The 23270-nt window shown below is 43.7% G+C and overlaps 2 protein-coding genes across 13 annotated transcripts in view; one reads left to right on the forward strand and one right to left on the reverse strand.

The window, feature by feature from the left end:
* The window catches only part of IDH3A (isocitrate dehydrogenase (NAD(+)) 3 catalytic subunit alpha), an 80948-nt gene that overhangs the window by 41003 nt on the left and 16675 nt on the right, over nt 1-23270 (forward strand). For 8 of the 12 annotated variants that reach the window (XR_011424937.1, XR_011424941.1, XR_011424942.1 and 5 more), the window contains one exon: nt 19304-20334. The exons of the other annotated variants lie outside the window; for them this stretch is intronic. The gene's annotated coding sequence lies outside the window, so the exon portion shown is untranslated. The remainder of the gene's footprint in view (nt 1-19303; nt 20335-23270) is intronic. 12 annotated transcript variants of the gene reach the window in all.
* ACSBG1 (acyl-CoA synthetase bubblegum family member 1) overlaps nt 1-23270 on the reverse strand; it is a 59872-nt gene that overhangs the window by 735 nt on the left and 35867 nt on the right. Inside the window, 8 exon segments of the mRNA XM_001917340.5 lie at nt 1660-1906; nt 2463-2602; nt 14288-14505; nt 15194-15424; nt 16370-16551; nt 17343-17519; nt 17859-18008; nt 18099-18179. Coding sequence (XP_001917375.2) covers nt 1660-1906; nt 2463-2602; nt 14288-14505; nt 15194-15424; nt 16370-16551; nt 17343-17519; nt 17859-18008; nt 18099-18179 — 1426 coding nt within the window.

The raw sequence follows: 23270 nt of genomic DNA on the forward strand, positions 1-23270 counted from the left end.
AGATCCAGGCCCAGAGAATCCTCTAACTCTGGAGACAGATGATTAGCCAGCCTCCAAGATGGCCCTCAGTGATGCCTGCTCCTGGCAGTCACCTCTTGCTATAGTCTCCTCCCACCTTGTACCAGGGCTGGTCTAAGTGGTCAGCAGAATACAGAGGACGTGATGGTATGTCACTTATGAGAGTGGTTATGAAAGATTGCACTTTCTCTCAGATATATAGTAAAGTGGTGTAAAAGCCACATCCACCTTACCCTTGACCTGCACCCATTTCTGATCCTCAGTGCATCTTCTGTTCTGTCCCTTGAATGAATAAATGATTCAGGCAAGCAAAAGACTATAATTTCTGTCTTGGTCTCTCGAATTATTCTTTCTGGGGCAAGCCAGCTACTATGTTGCGAGGACACAAAGGCAGCCTATGGAGAGATCCACTGGTAAAGAACTAAGGTCTCTGGCCAACAGCCAACAGGGAACTGAGGCCTGCCAACAACCATCTAAGTGAGCAAGGCAGTGGGCCCTCTGAGCTCCAGGGGACTGCCACCCAGCCAACGTTTAGACTGTCACCTTGTGAGACACCTGATCCAGAACCACCCAGCCAAGCTGTCCTGGATTCCTGACCCACAGAAACTTTAAGGTAATAAATGTTTATTTTTTTAAGACATTAAATTTTGGAATAATTTGTTACAGAGCAATAGGTAACTAATATACAGATCATCCCCGCGTTTCAGTGGAAGTTCATCCAACGTTGGATATTATGCTTTGATGGCTTGTGATGGGGCAGGGGAAAGCCCTGGCTTAGTGAGGGCCTCTGCTACATCTTTTCTAGAGGTTTTCCCCACTTCTGAAGGTTCCCCCCTCTAAAGGTTGAAAGAGCTCTGAGTTGAGGTCCTGGGTAGTTTAAAGTCCTTTTTGTGTTAACTCACAGTTGGCTGGTAACTGGAGACTTCAAAATCAATCATTTATATAAACTGCTTGGAGGAGACATCTTCTATCTGGTTGACCTTGCATTCAACTTGTTAGCACCAGACAACCAGATAAACTCAAGGTCTCTGATTGCAGCTCAGCATTACTGTAGATAGTTGCATCTGGGTTCAGCCTTGATGGGTTACAGGGAATCTCACTGAAGAAGCCATTTCCGCCTCCCCCTGTGCTGTGCACACCCTAAGATGCTACAGCCAGGAGCAACTTCATCCATCTAGCTGAGGCCATACCAGAGGCCTTTTCTGGTTCTGTGGACCATAGTCTAGAAGGGCTTCATCCCTTTACCTGTCACATGAGCTGACTTTACAGAAGATTATGGTGGTCTCACCTCTAGAGCCAGGTGACTCCAGCCCAAACACTAATAGGGCCATGATGTCTGCCTGGTGGTCCCATTAGGTGATTTCAAGGGAAAATGATCCCATAGTGAAAGCAAAATTAAATGTTGTGTCTTTAAATTAATAAGTTCCAGCACGTATCTTATACGTTTAATAGGCTCTACACAACCACAAGCCCATGCACTGAGTATTCAATGTCTTCCCGTGGGAAGGAGGTGGGTGTCATCTAAAGTGCTGACAGTGACCTTCTGCTTGTTATGGCTGCTTCCTAATAGCCACCTCCCTGGTTCTGTCATGGCCTCTGCCCTCCCACACCCCCTGGAATAGTGAAAAGAAAAAAACCTACCCAACTCTCCACCCGAAATGGAAAAGTCCTTCTCGAGAATGGCCCACTTCTGGATGTGGTAGGGTTGGGCAGCTGCATTCATGTTGACCCTCTGTATCCCCTCTTCAATGGCCTGATAGACAGCCTCATCCTTCTTCCGCACGATCTCAGATACTGTGGTAGCTTTGCTGCCTACTCTCTGGCAGAACTCCACAGCCCATTCGGTGAGATTATCAGTTGGGTCAGAGGTGTCTGGGTCCAGAGTGCACTGAAAAGCCGGAGACCAGATCAGGACCAAGCCTCACTCCATGAGACATAAGTCCTGGTCTTGGAGGAGGTCTTACTGCTAACATCTAGGATATGGATCACTGTGAGCTCTGTTTCAAAGAGTTGGCTCTAGAATGAGTAGGATGCTACCCTGACTGTGTTGAGCCCTGTGGGGTGGTGGAAGGAGCAGTGGTCAGAAATCTAGAAGATGTCAGCCAATGAAGTCGTAACTTAAAACAGGGACCATAACTCCTGCCCTGTCTACCATCCTGGGAGACTGAGTATCTGCTGAGGAGAATGAGGGCAGCAGCACTTTGTAAACATGTTGTAGTACACATTAAGGATCATCACAGCAGCATATTATTAATTGTACCTCTGGGGACAGAAGGAACTTCCACATGCTACGGCTGCCCCTTAGTGCAGGCAGTACTGGCTAGTTATACCAGAATGAAGTAATGAGATCCAGATGTGTTCTGGGCTCAACATAGCTTCTGTCTGGGTCAGACCCCCAGACCACCCATTGGCTGCTTCTCCAGAGCCAGAACCCCCAGACACACCTTCAAGGTGAGCAGCATGGACAGGAACTTCCTCTGGTCCCCAATCAGCATGGCGTTGCTGATGATGGGCAGCTCTGTCTTCACGGCTTCCTCAATGGGCACGGGGGGAACATTCTCCCCGCCGGCTGTGATGATTAACTCTGGGGAGGCAAGGCCAGGCCCCCAGCACAGGCTTTAGTCCAGGTGCCCCGGCTGAACCAAGACTCAAGTCTTGGCCACAGCTGGGGAGGCCAGAGCAGTAGGCAGTACTATTGGAGACTTGGGGAGGTTCAGAGATGTCCCCTGACAAGCAGGCTCTCAGAAGGACCTCACACCTGCGGGGGGGTGATGGCAGTTCCCAGAGGACAAATTCTCGCCCATGGCTCCCACTCTTCTGCTCGTCACTGAACACTCCTCTCCTCATTACTGGAGACTTTGCCTGCTCAGACATCTCATGTACCACCCCCTTCTGCTAGACCCAGTTCCTCAATGGACCTCCCACCTCACCCCTGAATAACCGTGTCATTCCCCTCCCTGCCTTTGCTTAATAACTGTCACCCATCACTTATAAGGCACTCTGCATGTGCCAGGCACTGTGCTAAATGCTCTCTGTACAGTAATTCATTTAATCCTCACAATAGGCCTATAAAGAAGCAGGCAGTCTTCTCATTTTACAAATGAGGAAACTGAGGCACAGAGAGGTTAAGTAACTTGTGCAAGTTCACATGGCAGAGCTAAGATTTAAGTGCAGTGCATTTCCAGGGCCCCTGCTCTGACCCACCCTACTCTGGTACCTCTCACCCGGCTTACACCTTTCCCAATGAATACTCTCCCCTTTTCTCCATCTGCCCAACAGACTGCCTGTTCTTGAAGGACCCACTGAGTGGCCTCCTTCAAGAAGCCTCCTCCAACTCTTCCAGTACACACTAACTCTCCTTTCTCTGACCTTTTCTCATAGCATCCATCCACTCATCCACTGGTTCATTCTTCTATTCAAATATTTTTTTGTCTCAGTGTGCAAGGCCAGGTACTGGGCACTCAATGCACTGGTCTTCTGTTCTCTGAATGATGTCTTACTTTCAGGCTAGATGGTAATAAATAGGCATTTAATAAATACTCCTTGACTGATTTTAGCTAGATTGTACTCCTATCTCCCCAGTTACGTCTAATTCAACAAAGATAAGTTGGTCACATTCTGTGCATAGGTCCTGTGTTGACATCAGGCACAGAATAGAATAAAACAGTCCCTAACTGCAAGGAGCTCACAGTGCAGTGGGGCAGTGGATGTTAAGCATGAATTGGGTTTGACAGGCAGAGGGTGCACATATGCAGAAGTACACAGGCCTTTAGGGAGCTTCAGGTTATACAGGGAGGGAAAGGCTGGAAAGGGAGCAGGGCCAAGGACAGAGGCCTCCAATGCCAGCTGAGGAGCTGGCCTGGACAGGTGGGAATCACTGAATGGCTGGGAATCAAAGTTTTAGGACACTCTGGTGACCAGGGTAAAGAGTGGTTATTCAAGGGGCGAGCTGGCCAGAGAGGAAAGCATGACAAAAATTCAGATGATCAGAGTTCATTTAGGGCAGCAGGAGTGGGGCAGAGAGGAAAAGATGGACCCTGGAAACATGTGGCAAGGCAGGATGCAGCCTCTCACGCATACACTCATCATTGCTACCTCATTCTTGCTCTTTTATCACCCCCCCGTTCTTACCAGCATCTATTACTATAAATGAATGATAAAAACCCTTAGCAAAATAGGTATAGGAAGGAACTTCCTTAATCTCATAGAGAATATCTACAAAAAATCCATACAAAACATACTTAAAATATCGAGAGCTTTCCCCTGAGATCAGGAACAAAATAAGAATGACCACAATCACCACTTCTATTCACCATTATTCTGGAGGTCCTAACCAGTGCAATAAAGCAAGAAAAAAAAATCATATGAAATGGAAAGGAAGAAATAAAACATTATTTGAAGATGATCTGATTGTGTCCATTGAAAATTGGAAAGAATATACAAAGTACTAGAATTCATATGTGAACTCATCAAGGTCATTTGACACAAGGCCAATATGCAAAATCAATCCCATTTCTATATGCTAGCAACAAACAAATAGAAAAAAATTTAAATGACACTATTTACAATAGCATCAAAAAAATACTGAGGAGTGATGTCAGCAACATGGTGGAGTGAGAAGTTTTCTTTGTCTCTCCCCTTTTGAACTACAACTTATTGAACATTCATCAGTCAACTAAGGATATCCACACGGCATCTCAGGACGCTTGAGAGACCCGCGCTGCTATACATCAGAAGGTGGACGGACTTCCCCCTGGGAGGAGGTGGAGATAAGTGAAAATTCTCCAACCCCTGGACAGCCTAGTACCTGCAAGTGACTTTCTACTGGCTGACACACTCATAGAATCGCCATGGCACCAAGGGCGGGCATCTGTGTGCATCGGCAGCACGATGGTTGAAACAGGTGACTACAGCCCTACCTAAGCCCCCTGCGATTGCTCCATACCTCAGTGGGAAAATCCACGGTCCCACAGCAGCTGCAGGGAAAGCCTCTACCTGGCATTAGCGGAGAGACCCTTCCCAGCAATCACATGCCTGGAAGGCCCTGGGGCAGGAGTAGCACAGCTGGGTGAGCTAACCACAGACTGCAGTAGATACCCATAGCTCTGCTGCAGACCATAGTGGACAAGTGAGATCTTGCGGGCCCTGACAGTGGCAGAGCTGCGAGTCTAGGTGAACCTGCTCCTGGCCGCTGTGAAAGCCCATAACACTGCTGCAGACCCTAAGGAGGGAGCATGTCTAGGCAGTCTGTGACAGCAGATACCAGCAACCCAAAGGCCCCCTTGCGATTGTCCCCCCAGCCGACGAGAGACTCCACAGGGCCACTGTGATCACGAGGAGGGGCCCAGGTCTGGTCAGCAACAGCTGACAGGGATCCTGGTTGGTGCAGATTACACAGCTGCTGCTCTGCTTCACCCCCCCACACACCAGTAGAAGCAAGTGGAAGCAGTAACTAAACTCTGTCTATATGCAGAGGCACAAATCCATGCCATCAAGCGGTATGAAAAAATATATTAAATCTCCAGAACAGAAGGAAAATGACAAGTACCCAGAAAACAACCCCAAAGACACTGAAATCTATAACCTAAATGACAATGAATTCAAAATAGCCATCATTAAAAAATTCAATGAGATAAAAGAGAATGCAGATAGACAATGAGTTCAGCAGCTATGTCACAAAACAGCTTGATACTATAAAGAAGAACCAATCAGAAATGTTGGAGATGAAGAACACAATGGAGGAAATTAAGAAAAATCTGTACTCTCTGAACAGTAGGGTTGATAATATGGAAGACAGAATTAGCAATTTGGAAGATAGGAAAGTAGAAATGCTGCAGATAGAGGAGGAGAGAGAACTAAGACTAAAAAGAAATGAAAAAACTCTCTGAGAAATATCTGACTCAATTAGGAGATGCAACGTAAGGATTATAAGTATCTTGGAGGGGGAAGAGAAGGAGAAGGGGGCAGGAAGGCTGTTCAAAGAAATAATGGCTGAGAACTTCCCAAACCTGGGGAGAGAGATGAAACTCCAGGTGACAGAAGCTAATGGATCTCCAAACTTTATCAATGTGAGAAGACCAACCCCAAGGTATATAGTAGTGAAGCTTGCAAAAGTCAATGACAAAGAGAAAATACTAAGGGCAGCAAGGCAGAAAAAATAACCTACAAAGGAATCCCCATAATGCTGTCAGCAGATTTCTCAGCAGATACCTTACAGGCTAGAAGAGAGTGGAATGATATATTCAAAACTCTGAAGGACAAAAACTGCAGCCAAGAATACTCTATCCAGCGAAAATATCCTTCAAATATGATGGAGAAATAAAAACTTGCCCAGATAAACAAATTTAAGGGAGTTCATTGCCACAAGACCTCCCCTACAAGAAATGCCCAGGAAGACCCTCATACCTGAAAAAACAAAAAAAGGAAAGGGGTTACAAAACCCAGAGCAAAGGAAATAAGAAGAAAGACAAAATCAGATAGTTGCAGCTCTGCATCAGAACAGGTTAGCAAAGGCTAAGTATAACATTAAAGATAAAAGGAAGGGAAACACCAAGAATAAATATAATCTTGTCATTTTAACCTCAAACTCACAACACAAGAAGGAAAAAAAATCTGACAATAACAACCTAGAAGGGGAAGAGGAAAGGGATGGAATGGCTTAATCTAAGGAAATAAGAGGCTATCAGAAAATGGACTATCTCATCTATGAGATGTTTTATACAAACCACATGGTAACCGCTAAACAAATATCAAGAATGAAGACGCAAATTACAAATAAGAAGAAAGCCAATATAGAAAACTACCTACCTGAATTGGTAGTCCAAAAATCATGGGGTGAGAAACAAAGGAAATGCAAGAGAACCGGAAAACAAGCGATAGAATGGCAGCATTAGGCCCCTAAATTTCAATAATCACTCTAAATGTAAATGGATTGAACTCTCCAATTAAAAGACACAGAGTGGCAGGATGGGTTAAAGAATAAGACCCAACAACATGCTGCCTCCAGGAAACACATGTCAGCCCCAAAGACAAACACAGACTCAGGGTGAAGGGATGGAACACAATACTCCAAGCAAATAATGAACATAAGAAAGCAGGCGTCACCATACTTATAACAGACAAAGTAGACTTCAAAGCAAAACAGATAAAGAGAGACGAAGAGGGACAGTATATAATGATAAAAGGGACACTCCACCAAGATGACATAACACTTATAAATATATATGCACCCAACACAGGAGCCCCAAAGTATGTAAAGCAGTTATTAACAAAACTAAACGGGGATATCAACAACAATACAGTAATAGTAGGGGACCTCAACACCCCACTAACACCAATGGACAGATCATCCAGACAGAAACTCAACAAGGAAATTATAGAATTAAATGAAGAACTAGACCAGATGGACTTAATAGATATATTTAGAACACTCCATCCCAAAACAGCAGGTTACACATTCTTCTCAGGTGGGCGTGGAATATTCTCAAGGATAGACCATATCTTGGGAAACAAAGCAAGCCTCAACAAATTCAAGAGGGTTGAAATAATAGCAAGCATCTTTTCCAACCATAATGCTATGAAACTAGAAATCAACTACAAGAATAAAGCTGGGAAAGGGGCCAAAATGTGGAGATTAAACAACATGCTACTGAACAAACAATGGATTATTGAAGAAACTAAAGAAGAAATCAAATATTATCTGGAGACAAATGAAAATGAAAACACGCCATACCAACTCGTTTGGGATGCAGCAAAAGCGGTCCTAAGAGGGAAATTCACTGCAATACAGGCTCACCTAAATAAACAAGAAAAATCTCAGATAAGCAATCTCAAACGACACCTAACAGAATTAGAAAAAGAACAAACAAAGCCCAAAGTCAGTAGAAGGAGGGAAATAATAAAAATTAGAGCAGAAATAAATGAACTGGAAACACAAATGACAGTAGAGAGGATCAATGAAACAAAGAGTTGGTTCTTTGAAAAAATAAACAAAATTGACAAACCCTTAGCCAGGCTCACTAAGAAAAAAAGAGAGAAGACTCAAATAAATAAAATTAGAAATGAGAGAGGAGAAATCACAACAGATACCACAGAAATACAAAAGATCATAAGAGAATACTATGAAAAACTATATGCCAACAAATTGGACAACCTAGAAGAAATGGATAAATTCTTTTTTTTTTTTTGAGGAAGATTAGCCCTGGGCTAACTACTGCCAATCCTCCTCTTTTTTTTTTTTTTTTGCTGAGGAAGACTGGCCCTGAGCTAACATCCATGCCCATCTTCCTCTACTTTATATGTGGGATGCCTACCACAGCATGGCTTTTGCCAAGCGGTGCCATGTCTGCACCTGGGATCTGAACTGGCAAACCCCAGGCCGCCAAGAAGTGGAATGCGCGAACTTAACCACTGTGCCACCGGGCTGGCCCCCAGAAATGGATAAATTCTTAACAAAACTGAAGCAGGAAGAAATAGAGAATCTGACTAGACCAATCACGAGAAATTGAAACAGTAATCAAAAACCTCCCGAAAAATAAAAGTCCAGGACAAGACAGCTTCTTTGGAGAATTCTACCAAACATTCAAAAAAGATTTCATACCTATCCTTCTCAAACTATTCCAGAAAATTGAGGAAGATGGAGCACCCCCTAACACATTCTATGAAGCCAACATCACCCTGATCCCAAAACCAGACAAGGACAATATAAAGAAGGAAAACTAGAGGCCAATATCACTGATGAACAGATGCAAAAATCCTCAACCAAATTTTAGCAAAGTGAATACAGCAATACATTAAAAAGATTATATACCACAATCAAGTGGGATTTATACCAGGGACACAGGGATGGTTCAACATCTGCAAGTCAATCAACGTGATACACTACATTAACAAAATGAGAAACAAAAACCAGATGATCATCTCAATAGATTCAGAGAAAGCATTTAACAAGATCCGACATCCACTTATGATAAAAACTCTCAGTAAAATGGGTATAGAGGGAAAGTACCTCAACATAATAAAGGCCACATATGGCAAATCCACAGCCAACATCATACTCAATGGGCAAAAACTGAAAGCCATCCCTCTGAGAACAGGAACAAGACAAGGGTGTCCACTCTCACCACTCTTATTCAACATAGTACTGGAGGTTTTGGCCAGAGAAATTCAGCAGGAAAAAAGTAAAAGGAATCCAAATAGGCAGTAAAGAAGTGAAACTCTCGCTGTTTGCAGATGACATGATATTATATATAGAAAACCCCAAAGAATTGATTGGAAAACTATTAGAAATAATTAAAAACTACAGCAAAGTTGCAGGGTATAAAATCAACATACATAAATCAGTAGCATTTCTATACTCTAACAACGAAATAACAGAAAAAGATCTCAAGAACACTCTCCCATTCACAATTGCAACAAAAAGAATAAAATACCTTGGGGTAAATTTAACCAAGGAAGTGAAAGACCTATACAACGAAAACTACAAGACTTTCTTGAAAGCAATTGATGATGACATAAAAAGATGGAAAGACATTCCATGCACATGGATTGGAAGAATAAACATAGTTAAAATGTCCATACTTCCTAAAGCAATCTACAGATTCAACACCATCCCAATCAGAATCCCAATAATGTTCTTTACAGAAATAGAACAAAGAATCCTAAAATTCATATGGGACAACAAAAGACCCCGAATTGCCAAAGCAATCCTGAGAAAAAAGAAAGCTGGAGGCATCACAATCCCTGACTTCAAAACATACTACAAAGCTACAGTGATCAAAACAGCATGGTACTGGTACAAAAACAGGTGCACAGAACAATGGAACAGAATTGAAAGCCCAGAAATAAAACCACACATCTATGGACAGCTAATCTTTGACAAAGTAGCTGAGGGCCTACAATGGAGAAAAGAAAGTCTCTTCAACAAATGGTGCTGGGAAAACAGGAAAGTCACATGTAAAAGAATGAAAATTGACCATTCTTTTTCACCATTCACCAAAATAAACTCAAAATGGATCACAGACCTAAAGGTGAGACCTGAAACCACAAGGCTTCTAGAAGAAAATGTAGGCAGTACACTCTTTGACATCAGTATCAAAAGGATCTTTTTGGACACCATGTCTTCTCAGACAAGGGAAACAATAGAAAGAATAAACGAATGGGACTTCATCAGACTAAAGAGCTTCTTCAAGGCAAAAGAAAACAAGATTGAAACAAAAAAACAACCCACTAATTGGGAAAAAATATTTACAAGTTATATATCCGACAAAGGGTTAATCTTCATAATATATAAAGAACTCACACAACTCAACAACGAAAAATCAAACAGCCCAATCAAAAAATGGGCAGAGGACATGAATAGACATTTCTCCAAACAAGATATACAGATGGCCAATAGACACATGAAAAGATGCTCATCATCACTAATCATCAGGGAAATGCAAATCAAAACTACACTAAGATATCACCTTATACCTATTAGAATGGCAAAAATAAACAAAACAAAAAGTGACAAATGTTGGAGAGTTGTGGAGAAAAAGAAACTCTCATACACCGTTGGTGGGAATGCATAGTGCTGCAGCCACTATGGAAAACAGTATGGAGATTTCTCAAAAAATTAAAAATAGACATACCATATGACCCAGCCATCCCACTACTAGGTATCTATCCAAAGAACTTGAAATCAGCAATTCCAAAAGTCCCATTGCACCCCTATGGTCATTGCAGCATTATTTACAATAGCCAAGACGTAGAAGCAACCTAAGTGCCCATCAACTGATGATTGGATAAAGAAGATGTAGTATATGTATAATGGAATAATACTCAGCCATAAAAAAGGATAAAATAGTCCCATTCACAACAACATGGATGGACCTTGAGGGTACTATGTTAAGTGAAATAAGCCAGATAGAGAAAGATGAACTCTATGCGACTCCACTCATAGGTGGAAGTCAAACATAGAGACAAAGAGAACTGATTGGTGGTTACCAGGGGAAAGGGGGGATAATGGGGTGGGAACAAAGGGTGAAGTGGTGCACCTACAACATGACTGATGATAATGTACAACTGAAATTTCACAAGGTTGTAAACTATCATAATCTTAATAAAAAGTAAAAGACAAAAACAAAACAAAACAAAAAAATACTTAGGAGTAAATCTAAGGAAAGATGTGCAAAAATCTCTACATTGAAAACTATAAAAATTGTTGAGAGAAATTAAAGACCTAAGCAAATGGAGAGCTATAGCATGTTTTGGGTTTTGTTTTTGTAAACCATCTGTTTCTTCCTGGGACCCTGATCAATACAATATGAGTTGCAAATATCTTTTCCTAGCATTGTCATTTTTGCTCAGGGTGAGTTGACTACATAGAAGTTTTGTTGTTGTGGGTTTTTTTGGTCAGGAAGATTGGCCCTGAGCTAACATCTGTGCTAGTCTTCCTCTATTTTGTATGTGGGATGCCACCACAGCATGGCTTGATGACAGCTTGTAGGTCCATGGCTGGGATGCAAACCTGCAAACCCCAGCTCACTGAAGCCCAGCACATGAACTTAACCACTACGCCACTGGGCTGGCCCTTTGTTTTATTTTTAATGTAGTAAAATTTCACTGGTCATTTTTTGTGGCTCCTGTATTTTGTGGCATACTTAGAAAGAACTTCCCCATTCCAATGTTATAAAGGATTTCTCTAATGTTTTCTTTGAATTGTTATACGGTTTCAATTCTTTATGTATAAATATTTTATCCTTTTTATTGCTATTGTAGATGTACTAATTTATTCTATCTTCTAAACTTGTTATTTGTACAAATGGAAGCTACTGATTCCATACAAAATTCTCTTGGTTTTTCTATACACGTGATTTTATTATACAGAAATAATGATAGCTTTAACTCCTCCTTTCGACCTTTTTTTTTTTGAGGATGATTAGCCCTGAGCTAACATCTGCTGCCAATCCTCCTCTTTTTGCTGAGGAAGACTGGTCCTGAGCTAACATCCGTGCCCATCTTCCTCTACTTTATATGTGGGACGCCCACCACAGCATGGCTTGCCAAGCGGTACCATGTCCACATCCAGGATCCGAACTGGCGAACCCCGGGCCACTGAAGCCGAACGTGCGCACTTAACCACTGTGCCGGCCCCTTGAACTTTTTACAACTCTAATTTCTTTCTTTGTCTAATTACATTGGCTGGTACCTCAAATACTGTTAAATAATACTGGTGATAGTGGGCATCCTTGTCTTGTTCCCTACTTTAGTGGGATTGAGTCTGTGTTACTTATGACTGATGCTGACTTTTGGTTTGGGAGAGATACATTTTATTATGTAAGGAAGTATTCATCTATTTCTATTTTTATTGAGTGCTTTTTTCCATGAATCGGTACTGATTTTTGTCAAATGCCTTTTCAGTATTTGTACAGATAATCATAAAATTTTTTTCCTTAGATCTATGAATATGATTAATTATATTATATATCCTTGCATTCCCAGAATAATCCCACTTAGTCATGATGGGTTATTTTTTAATGTGCCACTAGATACTGTTTGCTAATATTTTATTCAGGATTTTAGCATGTATATTCATAAAAGTTATTGGTCTATGGTTTTCTTTTTAAATATAATCTTTTTTCAGATTTTGGTATCAATGTTATACTCACTTCATTAAAAAATTGGAAATTTTCCTTCTTTTTTATGCTCTGAAACAGTTTAAATATCATTGGAATTCCTCAGTGAAACTGCTGGGCCCAGTGCTTTGTGTGTTTTGTATATGTGGTGGGGGGAGCTTTCTCTATTAGTTCCATGGAAATAAGTGTGTTTAAATTTACTATCTTTTCTGAAAATAGTTACATTTTCCTAGAAAATTATCTAGTTCATCTTTTTAAATATATCTCTACAGAGTTGAGCAATATGTACCATGTTTATGGATTGGAAGACTTAAGATTGTAGATGTATGTTCACACCAAATTAATCCGTAGATTCAATGAAATCAAAATCAAAATCCTGGCCAGTTTTTTCAGGAAATTGACAGTACGAATCTAGCCAAGGTTGTCTTAAAGACAAAGACCAAGCTATAGGACTAATGCAACCAGATATCAAGCCCTATCATAAAGATACAGAAATTAAGACACTGGAGTTTCATGCACGCATAGGTAAATAGACCAATGGAAGAGAATAGAAAGTGCAAAATCAGACCTCTCCTAACAGTCACTTCATTTATGACAAAGGTGGCACTGTAGGGCAATGGGAAGGATGGTCTTTCCTGGAAGTGGTGCTGGTTCAGTTGGATATTTATAAGAAGAAAAAGTATCTGGGCCCCTACCTCTCATCATACTGCTTGTAAAAGGAAGTCCAATTCTGGTTGAATTTTTTTCTGGTTACTCTCCCTCCGTATGCAGGGACACAGGTTCCCTTCACCTGCCGTCACCATGGAGAATCCTAGGCGGTGCTCTCGGCACACCCAAGCAGCACTACAGTTTGGGCAGGCATCTCCTGGGCCATCTGGGCCTCAGGCGGGAGCACCAGCCAGGCTTCACTGGCCTGCACATCCGAAGACCCAAACACCAGGATGTCCAGTCCATCCCAAGGCTCAGGCCAAGGGCGCCCAAACTCCGCCTGGAGAGCCAACCCTCTGTAACCAGCAGAACCCCAGGCTCAACTGCACGCACACCTGCCTGTGTAATTTCCAGAAAGTTGTTTACCCACTCACTGAGCTTCAGTTTCCCCTGGGAAACTGGGGCCAGGCTGTGGGATGGGGATGGGAGTGGGAGGATTCCCACATGGATGCTTCGGCATTACATCTGCTCGCTCCTTCAAAGTACACAAAGCACCCTTTCCACGGGGAAGTCTCCAGCTTACCTTCCCGGGAAAGCCAAGTTCTTCATGGAAAATTTCTTTGACATCTCATGTTTTACTTTAAATTTTATATCCAATTTGCATTCTACTCTACATCATATCTGTGTTTGCATATAAAAATACATATTTATGCCCTAGAATCTTCTGGAAAGACTTGCCTTGTTTCTCTAGAGAGTTTGAATCTCAGCTCCATCATTTACCAGCTGGATGACCTTGGGCAAGTTACTTAACCTCTCTGGGTGTCCTCATTAATGAGTTGGCTTCATAATAGTATCTGCCCCACAGGAGACACTAGTAAGTAAAATGATGTCAGTCAACGTGCATGGCACTTTGTAAGGGCTCGGTATTAGTAGTGGGTGTAAATAGTGGTGGCAGTATCATTTCTCCCATGCCCCAAAACAGCCTCAAACCAGCTGGCGCTCACCTTTGAGACGCCCAGTGATGTAGAGGAAGCCATCGGCGTCCAGGCGTCCAGCATCGCCTGTATGCAGCCAGCCATCGGCATCGAGGGCCTCAGATGTCTTGTCTTCCATGTTCAGGTAGCCCATGAAGATAGTGCGGCCCCACAGGCAGATCTCGCCAATGCCCTCTGCATCCTGGTTCACCAGCTTCACTTGGCAGCCTGGCACCACCTTGCCAGAGCTGGGGGTGGAGGGACCAGGGGCGTGGTCAGAGGGAGCCCATTCCTCCAAGCCCTGGATCAGCTCCCATCGTCAGCCCAACCTCTCAGTCTTCATTGATGGCTAGAAGGTGTCTCCTCCCAGGATATTTGTATTTTAATAAGGGACTTAGAGTTGAGAGGTAGGGCCAATTTAAGGTTTGTAGGGGAATGAATGAATGAATGAGTAAAATCCTAATGGGAGAACTTCAAGCACTGTGACAGGCAGGCAGTGAGGGGAGATATTTAAGCATAACAGATGATCCTTCAACTCATTGCCCAGAACTGACTGCCCTCCCTGCCCACTAGAGGGTTGGCCTTGTCCCCCAGATTCCCCCCTCAAATGGCACCTGGGCCATCAGCGATACTGGGACACTCTAACACACCCCACTCTACTGGAGCGAGGGGACAAAGAGAAATTCCTCCATCAGAACCCTGATCAGCGGCCCCTGGGCTGTAGGGCTGTTTTCAATTACAGACCCATGTGACACTGGCAGAGACCACCTCCTTGAGACTGAAGCCTGGCCACGATGTTTGGCCCAAGATGGAACTGTTGGATCTTGGAGATCCCACAGTCCAGTGGCCCAGGCTCTGGGACCCAATCAGCAGGTGAACACCAAGGGGTGTGCGAGGGTGTGTGGACATGTGTATGTGCTGCAACCTGGGCCACACCTGTAGAGCCGGTAGTTGTAGGGGCTGGACATGAAGTGGGGGCCTGAGGTCTCACTAAGGCCATAGCCTGCATACAAGCGGATGTTGAGGCCCAGGAAGAAGTTCTGTGTCTCCACGGTCATGGGGGCTGCTCCATAGAAGTTCTTCTGACACCTGGCAAAGCCCAGCGCCTGGCGGACCTTGGCTAGCACCAGGTAATCTGCCAGTCTGGTTGTGAAGGGCTTCAGATCACTGGTAGGAGAAGGAGTATGGTCCGCAGAAGAAAACATACAAACACTCACATTAAAAGGGTGGGTATGCAGTGGGTACACACTGGTCTGGCCATTCCAGTTACCTGTTCTGATTGGTTAGTGCCAATGCCAAACCCATTGGTAAATATTTTTAATATTGGCCTTGCCTCTGAACATGAGTGTGCATATTGTGCATGTAGTTGTGTGCAAATATGTTGAGCCAGGAAATCAGACAAACAGATTCAATTGTATACAGGAACACAGGCAACAACCCAGATGTGTGAAAGTCTGCGCATACAATAATATACATGTGCAGAGACTTGAAGTATATATGCATGGGCACACATGTACAAACATGTATGATCCCCTTTGAAGCCCATGAATGGGTCACTCGTGCATCTTCATTTTTTATATCTGTGTAAATGAAGCTGTAGGTCTACAGACACGTGTAGACATGTCTCATGAGACATGATACAGTTTCACAGACACAGTAGTAACAGAAGATATTTCCAAATTGGAACAGGCCAGATTTTTGCCATTGACCCTCCCACAGCACTGTGTGGGAATTTAAAAAGCAGTCAAAAGGCTGTGGGGGAGAGACCCGAATGGTTACTTGGGATGATGGAAAGCCCTCATCACTGTGGCTCCTTCTCTAGCCACCTATTGAGGTCAGGAGACCCTCAGGAGTCTGTGTCAGGAGCTGCTCCCAGGGAGGTGAATCCACCTCAGAAAGAGTAAGTCAGTCCTCCCAGTCAGAACCCAAAGGTGAGGTGACTGTCTCCTGTGGGAATCTGGGAAGAGGACAGGACCTCTGTACGGGGATCTCCAGAGCCGACAGGTTAGTGGGGCTAAGACAAGCCTGGCCTATCAGATCCTTGGTTGTGTACTGAGGTTATGACCCAACCCTGCTGACTCCCCAGGCCTCCTGCCGTCCAGCCCTCTGTACCTCCCTGGGCAGGTGAGGTTCTGCTCCAAGTTCACTGACATGGCCCACAGCAGCATCTTGCGCCAGATGAAGCCAGACTGAGCCGCCACCTCCTGGATCCGCTCCATGATCTTCTCCCACACCCGAGGCACTCCCATATGGGATGTGGGCTCCACCTCCCGCAGTGTGTTCACCAGGCTCCCCTGTTCACCCCCAGAGAGAGATAGGCCTGCTAGCTCAGGGCCAGCTGGGACCAGGAAGCTCCTTGCACCAGAGTCAGTATGCACACACCTCACAGGCATCCTGCACACAGATGCTCATACAGGTGCACACACATCTCCATGCAACTTGTGTCATATACTATTGGCTGTGACTCAACAGCCATCCCCTCATTGCCCTTTTTAGCTAACAGAACTCTGATGTAGTTCAGGTATCAGAGTGGCCAGATGCTTCCGAAGTACCTCAGTCCCCTCCTAGTCTGGGGCAGTGAATCTTTATGAGTCTCACTCTAACATGATACTCCCATTCCCCTAAGCAGTGACTGATTTAGGAACGGACATGTGACACCATTTGGGCCAATGAGATGTTGGGTGGGGGGAATCTGCTAGGGGGCTTCTGGGAAAATTCTCCTCATGGTTAAAATAAGCTTCCAAAGAATAAGTGTAGTTTATGAGATTGGGATGCAGTGCAGCACTGTGGCCAGCTGTGACCATCTTGTGACCTTATTCTGAGGATGGCCTATCCTTGATAGCATGGTGGACCCACCGAACTACTCTAACTCTACTTCCTTTATGTAATTTTATCAGTTTCCCTTCTTATTTGGTCATTTGAGTCAGGCTGTGCTAATTGTAGCTGAAAGAATTCTGACTGATAAATGTACAGGAAACCCACACACTCACGAATGCACACACAGGGCCCATAGACACAAATATACACTTGGGGATGCCCTTGCACACATACTCAGGTACCCATGCAGGCAGAGAGGCAGACTGACCTTCAGGGCATCAGGCTCGGCAAAGCAGACCTGGGCCCCCCACTGGATGCCTGTCCACAAGTCATAGATCTGGGCAGCAATGTGGCTAAGGGGAAGGTAGCTAACCACCACCTCCTGTTGGACTTCTGCTGGCTGGATGTCACCGGCCTGGCTGCCGTACCGTGCTGTCCATGTGATCTGGAGGACAGGCAGATGGGCCCTGGCAGTGTCTACAAGCAAGCCCTGGAAGTACTCACATCTGTGGCCATCCTGGGGGCTTGGGCTACTTCTGGAGGGATCCCCAGGGTGTTTGCCCTCCTGCACATCTCTGCAGGAAACCCCCAGGGACAGGCCTACCCTCCCTTTCCCTCCCCTCTCTGTCTTACTCTCTTTTGCTGGGCTCAGTCTGAACCACAGATTGATGGGCTGTCCTACTTATCCCAGCTCCCTGAGCTGAGAAGCCAGAGGAACCTCCCCAGGGCTGTTGTGACAGATCCACCCACAGCCCACCCCCACCCATCTGGGCATCTATCCTACATTGTCTTGACTCAGCATCACGCCCTTGGGGTTCCCGGTGGTGCCCGATGTGTAGACTAGCACACAGCACTGGTTGGGCTGCTGGGCATCAATGATGGTGTCCAGGGCCTCCTCAGGCACCTCATTCCCCACCTCCATGAATTCCTCCATCTGTGGCAGGTAGGAGAAATCAGACAGCCCAGGTCAGCTAGGTGGGCCCAGAGAGGCCCCACCTGATACCCAGGGCCCCTCTACCCATACCGTGTACACATTGGCCATCTTCTTTGGAGGAGGTTCTCGATATGTCACCACTGCCTTCAGATGTGGCAGATTTTTCCAGATCTGCATTGACAGGAACAATAAATGGGGTTTCATAAAAAAAAAAGCCACCTCCTGAGAAGAGCCCCATCTCTGCCCGGCAGTCACTTTGTGGCAAAGGCTGCTGGGTTCTCCAGCTCTGACCTTTGACCCAGCAGGACACTTGCTACTCTTCATGCAGTTTTCCCATCATGAGAACTTTGAGTGGTAAAGGTGGGATAAGCAGGGGGCTGGAATGTCTCTCCGTGAAAGGAAAACCAAGCCATCTGGGCCTGGTTGAACAAACTATGATCTAGTTCTATGGCAGAGAACTATTTAACTGTAGAACAGAGAGGCAGAGAGGGCGAGGAAGAAGGAGACAGAGAGGGAGACAACTCAGTCGTCTCACTGAGTTGAGGTGACAGAGACCCAAGTTAAGGAAGGCCCAAGTGGCTGGAATTTGTGGGACCAAATACCAGAGAGGAGAGAACTATGTAGAGAGAGTTCTAGACATCTCTTTAGGAGTCCTTTTAAGTCTTTGGCTGAATACCAGTCTGCACATGCACAGGGTGAAACCCCATGAAGCTGGAGAAAGGACAGCCACTGGGGCTAGAGACAAAGAAGAGCCCATTCCATCAGCCAGAATGGAGGGATCTCATGAGGCATGAAGTAGGGACCCCAGAAGGGTCGGGTCTTAGTAATGGGGCTAAATTAGCCTTAGAGTAAAGGCTATCTAAACCTGCTCTGAAAAGGCTTAAACACAAGTCTCAAAATGAAGTTCAGAGAGAAGAAAAAAAACTGCTGATCTAAGAAAAATTTGAAATACTACGATGTATAAAGAAACTCGTCTGGTTTAAACTTGATTTGGCCTAAATTTGCTTTTAACCAGAGGAGCCTGACTTGCGGCCTGTCAAACATACATTGCACATCTGCTTTAGCTCACCATCCTACAGTAAAGAATGTACTCTTTGAAGATAAAGATGATGCTTCACTCCCTGTGGTGCCAAAACCAGTGTTTCCCTTCCCATGACACCCATGTCATGTTGCCCCACAATGTACCTGCCAATCTGTAACAAAATGTCTCCTTGAAATCTTTTTTTTTTTAAAGATTGCCACCTGAGCTAACATCTGTTGCCAATCTTCTCTTTTTTTCCTTCTTCTCCCCAAAGCCCTCCAGTACATAGTTGTATATTCTAGCTGTGAGTGCCTCTGGTTGTGCCACGTGGGATGCCACCTCAACGTGGCCTGACAAGCAGTGCCACGTCCGCGCCCTGGGCTGCTGAAGCGGAGCACGTGAACTTAACCACTCGTCCATGGGGCTGGCCCCTCTCCTTGAATCTTGAAAGAAGGTACACCTGTCATGCTGGATGTACGTTTCTCTGTTCCAAGATGGTAGATAACTGTGCTGAAGACCAGCCCTTCTCTAGAGCGCTTTCTTCCTTTGTGAACACTACTCTCCTGGGCCACAGTCCTCAGATTGGCTCGATTAAAACTCCCTTCTGTTCTTTACTGTAGATTAATTATTGATTATTTGCATCAATACTGGAAACAAAATGACCTATGAGAGAATACCAAGACATCTAACATACATGTAACTGGAAGCCCAAGAAATAGTTTTTAAAAATTGAAAACTAGTGTGAGAAATTTCCAAATTTGATTAAAACTATAAACCCACCAATTCAAGACACTCAATGAACCCCAAGCAGGATACACACAAAGGAAAACCACACAAAGACACAACATAATCGAATTGCTGAAAACTAGTGATAAAGAAAAAAAATCTTAAAAGCAGCCAGAGAAACAAGATACACCGTGTGGAGAGGAACAAAGATGAGAAATCATAGACTTCTTGTCAGAAACTATGCAAAGTAGAAAATATTGGAATGGACTCTTTAAAAGGCTGAAAGGAAAAAAGAAACTCTGTTAACCCATAATTCTAAATATATCATATCATAGAAATATATTCTAAAATAAATACATTCTAAATATATCATATCATAATTCTAAAAATATCTTTCAAAAAAATTAAGGCAAAAATAAACACATTTTGAGACAAAAAGCTGCTGAGAGAATGTTTTGTAATCAGTCTTGTATCACAGACAACATTGAACAAAATTCTTAAGAAAGAAGGAAGATGAAATCAGATGAAACTTGGGTCTACATAAAGAAATGACGAGTGCCAGAAGTGGCAAATATGTGGGTAAGTATAAAAGACATTTTTCCCTTCTTTTAAAATTTCTTTGAATGGTGACGGTTTAAAACAATGTATTGTAGGGTTTATAAACTGTGTAGAAGTAAAATGGATGACAACAGCACAAAGGATGGGAGGAGAGCTGGAAGTATACCATTGTAAAATTCCTACATTATTTGTAAAGTGGTATAATATTATATTATGATGTTATAATGTTATTTGAGAGTAGACTGTGATAAGTTAAAAATGTATATTGTAAACCATAGAGCAAACATTAACAAAATAACAAAGAGGGGTAGCTCATAAGCCAGTGGAGATAAAATGGAATACCAAAAAACAAAACAAAATGAAAACAAAAATTCAATCCAAAAGAAGTCAGGAAAGAGGGGGAAAGGAATGAAAAACAGATGAGACAAATAGGAAACAGCCAACTGGTAGATTTCTAGACAATTTTGTCAGATTGGATAAAAAGACAAGATCCAACTATACGCTGTCTACAAGAAACTTGCTTTAAATATAAGGACACAGATAGGTTAAAAGTAAAACAATACAAAAATATACACCATGCGAACATTAACCATAAGAAATCTTGAGTGGCTATATTAATTTGAGACAAAGGAGCTTTGGAACAAGAACTGTTACCAGGAAATAAAGAGGGACATTTCTTAATGATATTGGGATTAATTCATCAAGAAGACATAAGAATCTAAATATGTATGCACATAACAGAGCTTCAAAATACATGAAGCAAAAATGGATAGAACTGAAAGGAGAAATAGATAAATCCACAATAATAACTGGAGATTTCAACACTACCTTTCTCAGTATTTGATAGAAAAAGTAGACAGAAAATCAACATTGATATAGATAATGTAAACAACGTTATAACATCATCAACCAAGGTGACATTTTTAACATTTATAGAGCATTCTACCCAACAACTGCAGAATGTACATTCTTTCAAATATGCAGGGAACATTCACCAATAGACCATTATTCTGTCTACCACACCTGTTCTGTACAAACAGGGTGCTTCAGGTAGCAAAGAGCCCCAGATGAGAAGAGAAAGTTCTTCTTTTAGAAAAGAATCCTAACTGATGATTAGAAAACCAACATTTTGCCATCTGTCATAAAATAATTAATTCAGGCAGAGATCATCAATGGAGAAATGTTGATGGGGAACTTCACAGTGGAGGAGCAGGTGGCCACCGCCTGAACCCACTGATGAACCTTATCATCACTACAAGTGGTACCAGCTGACATCATTTGCCTCTGGAGGTGGTGCAATATGAAGTACACAGCGTCACCTCTGGGGTGTTCTTGCCAATAAATGTTTAATCTGAACTGTAAGAAGCCTTTGGCTCTAACAGGAAGTACAGAGGTTAGAGGAAGAAGTTGAAGGACAGTGAGAGGAACCAGTTAGACCAATCCAGGATGCGGGACACTTCAGAATGGCTGACCTAGTTTCTGCAGTATATTGACAGCAGCGGTTCTCACACTTGAATCCATGTTAGAATCACCTGGAGGCATGTTTAGCACAGTGTGCCAGCCCCACACCCAGAGTTTCTGATTCAGTGGGTCTGGGGTGGGGCCTGAGAATTTGCATTTCTAATAAGTTTCCAGGAGATGCTGATGTTGTTGGTCTGGGGCCCTAGTGGTTTATGCAAAGAAAACAAAAGGTTGGGCTTTGTTCTGAGTTAAAAGACACTTGAGAAGCACCACCACATGCAGCATATGTGGGCCAGGTTTAGATCCTGATTCAAAGAAACTGACTGTAAAAAGACATTGTGGGTATTAGATAATATGAAATAATTGTTTTACTTGTGTTAGAGGTGATAAAGTGACTGTGATTATTTAAGGAAAATTTCATATTTTTTAGAGATGCATATTGAAATAGTCAAGGGGTGAAATGACTGGTGTCAGAGATTTGCCTTCAAATTCTTCAACAAAAAAGGTGAATCAACAAAATGAGTATGATAAAAAACCACTGATGAGGATTAAATCTGGATGACTGATATTAAAAGGTCCAGTAAACTCTTCTATTTTTGTTTGTTTGTTTGGAAATTTTCCATAACACAAATATTATTTTTTTTTGAGGAAGATTAGCCCTGAGCTAACATCTGCTGCCAATCCTCCTCTTTTTGCTGAGGAAGATTGGCCCTGAGCTAACATTTGTGCCCATCTTCCTCTGCTTTGTATGTGGGACACCTGCCACAGCACGGCCTGATAAGCAGGGCGCAGGTCTGTGCCCAGGATCCAGGCTGTGCACCCTGGGCCGCCAAAGCAGAATGTGTGGACTCAATCGCTGTGCCACCAGGCTGGCCCCACAAATGTTATTTTGAGTAATTTCCTAGGGTAGATATTTCCTAACTCTAGGCCTCAGTTTCTTCAGTTACAAAATGGGGCTGGAGGAGGGCATTTGGATCAGATCAACGGTCAATGCAGAGGGGGTTGGCTCCCTGAGGGACGTGGCAAAATCTATTGGGGGCCCTTCAAAAGCTCTACCGCCCTCCCCACCCCAGGATTCTGATATGAGCGCCATGTTGAAGAGTGGGTGACTTTGGTGGGTGAAGCTGAGGAGATGGGCTAACCGTTGTGTACTTGGCAGCCGAGGCCCCTGTCAGCTTAGCTCTCAAGGAAATCTTAGAACATCCAGGCCTCAGGTGAAGCTGGCCTGGGAGAACCTGGGTCAGCTCTTGGCGAGGGCCTCTGGGGTCTACGAAGCCTCCACACCTGAGGAAAGCAAGCCCACAGAGTCCTAGGGTGCCTGGACAGGCCAATGATGGGACATCCCTGCTGGCCACTGTTCCCTTTCTGTTTAGTGAGGGGCCTGCATGCTTGGGGTAGGGGAGGGTGAGAAGGAGGCGCTGCAGACAGCTCAGGCTCACCTCGGTCTCTCAGAGCAATTCGTTTTGAGCTGCATAATCCACACACATATCTCCTCT

The sequence above is a fragment of the Equus caballus genome, chromosome 1 (genome assembly GCF_041296265.1).
Source record: "Equus caballus isolate H_3958 breed thoroughbred chromosome 1, TB-T2T, whole genome shotgun sequence".
NCBI classification, from domain to species: Eukaryota; Metazoa; Chordata; class Mammalia; order Perissodactyla; family Equidae; genus Equus; species Equus caballus.